At 40.0% G+C, this 5,606-nt stretch overlaps 1 protein-coding gene across 1 annotated transcript; it reads left to right on the top strand.

Annotated features, from left to right (window-relative positions):
• Positions 1-556: 556 nt before the first annotated feature.
• LOC110323489 (olfactory receptor 13D1) lies at positions 557-1,495 on the top strand. The gene has a single exon (XM_021200739.1). The coding sequence runs from the start codon at positions 557-559 to the stop codon at positions 1,493-1,495; it is 939 nt and encodes a 312-aa protein (XP_021056398.1).
• Positions 1,496-5,606: the final 4,111 nt, after the last annotated feature.

Consider the following 5,606-nt stretch of genomic DNA (forward strand, 5'->3'; position numbering starts at 1 on the left):
TCTGCCTCTGCCAACCAAGTGCTGAGATTAAATGTGTGCACCACTACATCCAGGCCATCTAAAAAATTTTTAATTAAATCAACTTCTTCCTTTACATTAAATTAGACTTTAGAATATAATTTATGAACATGAACTTGTTATGTTTTATTATGTAACTTACCATACTATATATTCACCTATTAGTGACATATTGGGACTACCTATAATATCATCTAGTAGATTATATCTAATTTAATTCTCAAAACATTATTGTTTCCCTCACTTCACTAACTGACACTAACCTAGTAATAAAACATACCTACATGACCACACTTGAAAGAAGTTTGACCTGTCACTTCCTAGCACAATTCTAGGTCTCTGCTGCCATTTGATGCTAAGCAATATTACCTGTCTCTGCATCTCATAATTGGTGAAAATATAATAGCCCTGCCATTGCTGATTTTAGGAACTTTCGTAAGAACCAAAGAAGATAATATATGTGAAAGTTAGCCTATGAATCTCTATCAAGAACCTAAGTTTCCTTGACTCACATCCTTGTATGAATGAGTAGGTGAAGATGGGAAATTACTCTGCAGTGACAGAATTCTTTCTCGTGGGACTTTCCCAGTATCCAGAACTCCAACTTTTCCTATTTGTGCTCTGCCTCATCATGTACTTGATAATCCTCCTGGGAAACAGTCTGCTCATTATCATTAGCATCCTGGATCCTCGGCTCCACACCCCCATGTACTTTTTTCTTGGGAATCTCTCCTTTTTGGACATCTGTTACACATCCTCATCCATTCCTCAAATGCTCATCATGTTTATGTCAGAGAGAAAATCCATCTCCTTCCTTGGTTGTGCTTTACAAATGGTTATCTCCCTTGGCTTGGGCTCTACAGAGTGTGTCCTCCTGGCTGTGATGGCCTATGATAGGTACGCAGCCATCTGCAATCCACTGAGGTACCCTATAATCATGACCAAGGTATTATATGTGCACATGGCTGTGTGGTCCTGGGTCATAGGCTGTCTGAACTCTCTAGTGCAAACAGTCTTGACCATGGTGTTACCTTTCTGTGGTAACAATGTCATTGATCACCTTACCTGTGAGATCCTGGCTCTTCTTAAACTTGTATGCTCAGATATCACCATGAATGTACTTATCATGACAGTGGCCAGTATTGTTTTGTTGATGATCCCTCTGATGTTAATTTTTGTGTCCTATATTTTTATCCTTTCTTCCATCCTGAGAATTAATTCTGCAGAAGGAAGGAAGAAAGCCTTTTCTACTTGTTCAGCCCACCTAACTGTGGTCATCTTATTCTATGGTTCAGCTCTTTTTATGTATATGAAACCCAAGTCAAAGCATACCAAAGCACCTGATGAAATCATCGGACTGTCTTACGGAGCTGTGACGCCAATGCTGAATCCCATCATCTACAGCTTGAGGAATAAGGAGGTTAAAGAAGCTGTGAAGAAAATTTTGAGCAAACATTTGTATCTGCGGAAAATCTGAAAGGCCTTGGGGCCTCTGAAACTCACTCGGCCTTGGGATCAGAGGACGTGCTATGTTTTCAAAGTCAGCTTGAAAGACTAAGGATGAAGCTACCATTCTCTTCAAGATGCGTTGTGTAAACCTTCTGAGTAGTGTAGTGTCTGCAGACTGCGCAGTTGTGTGCAGCTCATCACATCAGCCCCTTGGGGATTTTCATCAAGGCAGTCTTTAGCATTGCTTCTGTCTCCTTTCTCACTCTATTTCTTTTTTCTCATGTTTGTCTTCCTCTTCTCTCTGTCATTTCTTTTTTGTTCTTCCACTCATCGTCTACTATTTCTCTTTCTAATCTATTTTTTCATTCATTTTAAATTCAACACCCATTATGCTATGGCCTAGAATTCCCTCTAAGAGTAAAAGAAGGTATCATTTCCATTTACAACTTAATAGCTCTTGCTTTGAGTCCATGTGGTGCTGGGAAAGGCTAACCTCACCCCTAGAAATAGGGATAAGCAGTGAGCATGCACCTAGCTGATTAAGTGAAGCTCTCTAACCCAGTGACTGATGCTACTACCCAAGTCAGCCAGGTCAGGTGAGCTACATTCAGTCCCAAACGCTGCTGTAGTTTGAGAAAAGCCTCAATGTTTTTAAGCTTGGAGGCCCAGTCTTTGCCGGAATCCAGAAAAGGCCCAGATGAAGGCAAGTGGGGAGCTCAAAGAAAAGAGAGGGTGCCTGCTGCTGCCACTTTAACTCCGTGATCCAGCTGTGGCTAAAGTAAAAATCACAAATATTCTTTTGGTTATGACTTAATAAACCACCATCCTACAATGCTCCCCTAATTTCTAGCTGGATTCTTGCTGTTCACAGTCATATAACCCTAACTGACTATTCCTTGGCAACTCCTTATTCCTGTTTTTCCCCATTCTTATTTTTGAGGAAGAGGTTAAAAGATTTAAATGAGTCCCAAGAATCCAGTATCCATGTTTTTTTTTTAACACATGTGTTTATCCATTCTGTGTGCACGTACATGTGAATACATACATGCCACGGTGCACGTGCAGAGGTTAGGTGAAAACTTGTACAAGTCAGTTCTCTCTATCTACCATGTGGCTTTAGGGGCTCAAATGCAGGTCCTCGGGCTTGGTAGAAAGAACATTTTCCTGCTGCTCCATCTCACCATCCTTCCTTTCTTTTAATAACTAAAGTGTAATCATCTGATCTCCTCCACTCACCATGCACACAAATAGTCTACTCACCTCCCAATATTTACTGCGGGGTATTCATATTTTCCTGGAATCTAGCTTTTCATTTTGGCTGCATTACCAGCTTCCACACCAGCGTGCATTTTAAAATACTGAAATCCATTTTACAAATAACTCAAGTAGTGCGTTGTGTTTGATAATGGCATCTAGCTCTATACTTACAATTTGTACTCAATACAAAGCCAAATAATGTAACCCCTAGTCTCCCCTTGTTATGAGTACTGGCATTGCCATCACAACACTAATAAAACTAGCGTTGGCATGGCTCCTTCTTACCGAAGAAAGAACCATGATTGGAATCAACCAAAAGCACTTTTAACTTGAGTTTCTTTAAAAATGCTACACCACAGCAATACTTATAAAAAAACACCACTGCATTTTAGTTCCCAGCTGCTCAGAAACATCATTTCCAACATCTCTTATTGCTCAATCATCCCACCATTTTCAACCTCTCCTCTGCTCCTTTTCTTAACCAGGATAATCTTTTTCATGCAGAATCAGCTTTACTGCTGAGGCAGGGAATTTAGCAAAAGTTGAGAAATTTGGGCCTGTTATGGGAAAAGAGCTGTTAAACCTCTCAAGTTCAGCACTTGTTTCCTCCTAAGAGATAGGGAGATGGTTCGGTGGGTAAGGGAGCTTGCTGCATAAACCTAAGGGCCTGAGTTCAGATGCCTGCACCAGTTTCAAAGGACAGACAGGGTCTCACCGAAGCCTTTAACCCCAGTACTATGGAAACAGTGACAAGAGGATTGCTGGAGCAGGTCACCTGATGTTGCCCTATGGCCTCCACATGTGCAGAGGAGAGTGCATTCACACACGTGTGTACATGCACCACATAGGCACATGCCTCACACATATGCACAAGGAATTCTTGTCCTCCAATATTATTTGTCAAAGCAAATCTTACCTTTAAGGTCACCCTGCACTACCTGTCACAAAATAAGCAAAAGTAAAACAAACAAACAAAACAAAACAAAACAAAACAAAACAAAACAAAACAAAACAAAACATGCTTGTGGAGGATTATCCTGGATGTAACCTTTCCCTGGGCTGCAAGTGAACTGAGAATGAGCATATTTGTCTTTCTGACTGTAGACAAATGTAATCAGCTGCCTTAAGCTCCCGTTGCCATGACTTCATGAACTATGAGCCAAAATAAACTCTCTTTTTAAAAAAGTGTGTGCTGAATGGGTGGATGAACCAATTGTCTTGTACTGAAAAAAAAAATAAGGTTTTTGCCATTGTCTGCACAATCCTTATGGTTGTCATTCTATTTAAAACTCCTCTTCCTCTCTCCCTCTCCCTCTTCCCCTCCCCCATCTCTCCCTCTCCCCCTATTCCTCCCCCTCCCCTTCTCCTTCTCTCTCTCTCTCTCTCTCTCTCTCTCTCTCTCTCTCTCTCTCTCTCTCTCTCTCTCTCTCTCTCTCTCTCTCTCTCTCTCTCTCTCTCTCTCTCTCTCTCTCACTTATCTCTCAAACTGAGCATGCCTCCCAACATGACCCCTCTGACCTCAAGTGTTGTTACCACTCTTCCTTGATGTTCCACACTTAAACTCCTACAGCAATGTAGTTCCACTGAAGTACTAGCTGTGTAAAGATCTGTACTCTCTTTAACTACATGCACAGTGAATGGTTTATTGAATGAGCATTAGGAGAAGAGCTGTGAATTATCTGACTTTGTAATCCCATAGATATTAACAGAGTGGACATATGTCAGATGATTAATTGAATTATTTTGCTTTTGTGTGGTCTATTTGTCTTTTTAAGAAATAATTTTATTGCACTTACTTATTTGCTATAGCTATGCATATGTGCATGTGTATGTGTGTACATATGTGTATGGCATGAGTGTGTTGATCAGAAGACAGTTTTCAGGAGTCAGATCTCTCCTTCCCAGGTATGGAACTTGAGTCATCAGTGTTCGTAACCGGCATCCTTACTCGCTAAGCAAACTTACTGACCCCTATTTTTCTTTAAAGAAAATTTATTTTTTTAAAAAATGTGTATATTGTCATTTAATGCATGAAACTACTGCAGCAATATCTTGAATTAAAATGATATTCCCTTGGTTGTGTATATGGTTTTCTTTATTCTGGACATAGGAAGGTTCTACCTGATTGACAGAATTTGCACAGCCCAACCACACAAAGATATAAACGCTGAACTCGATTATTGAACCTGTAATTTGACAATTACCAACATAAAAGATTAATATATAGAACAGTGACTTCTGTGTGTGCCACCAAACCCGAGGCTTACTCCTGTGGCTTCTCAAATTCATGTCCAAAACAGACCCTTGAGTCTTTCGCATCTCAGGAAGTGAAACATCCACATTCAGCCCACCAGGAAATTCTACCTGTTCTACATTCTATAGAACAGACAGAATTAAGTGACTGTGTTCTTAAAATCAGAACTACATGCCTCTGTTGGGGTCAGTCAATGCAGGTATTATGAGATAGGACAAAATGGAATCTGTCTGAAGTTCATGTGCTATATCCTTATAAGGACTCAAATAGTACAGGCATACATTTGTCAAAACTAAGTATGACACTAAAGTTTGTCATTTTACAGCATGCAAATTTCTTTTATTAAAAATTCATAGGAGAACACTGATAAACAGGTATATGTCCTTAAAGAGGAAACACAAAAATCCTTTAAAGAATTACACGAAAACACAACCAAACAGGTGACAGAATTGAACAAAACCAGCCAAGACCTAAAAAGGGAAGTAGAAGCAATAAAGAAAACCCAAAGTGAGACAACTCTGGGGATAGAAACCCTAGGAAAGAAATCAGGAACCATAGATGTGAGCATCAGCAACAGAATACAAGAGATGGAAGAGAGAATCTCAGATGCAGAAGATTCCATAGAGAA

This window comes from Mus pahari, chromosome 6 (genome assembly GCF_900095145.1).
Source record: "Mus pahari chromosome 6, PAHARI_EIJ_v1.1, whole genome shotgun sequence".
Classification (NCBI taxonomy): domain Eukaryota; kingdom Metazoa; phylum Chordata; class Mammalia; order Rodentia; family Muridae; genus Mus; species Mus pahari.

Coding starts and splice junctions, on each gene's coding strand:
- LOC110323489 (XM_021200739.1), top strand. CDS start 557: ATGGGAAATTACTCTGCAGTGACAGAATTCTTTCTCGTGGGACTTTCC.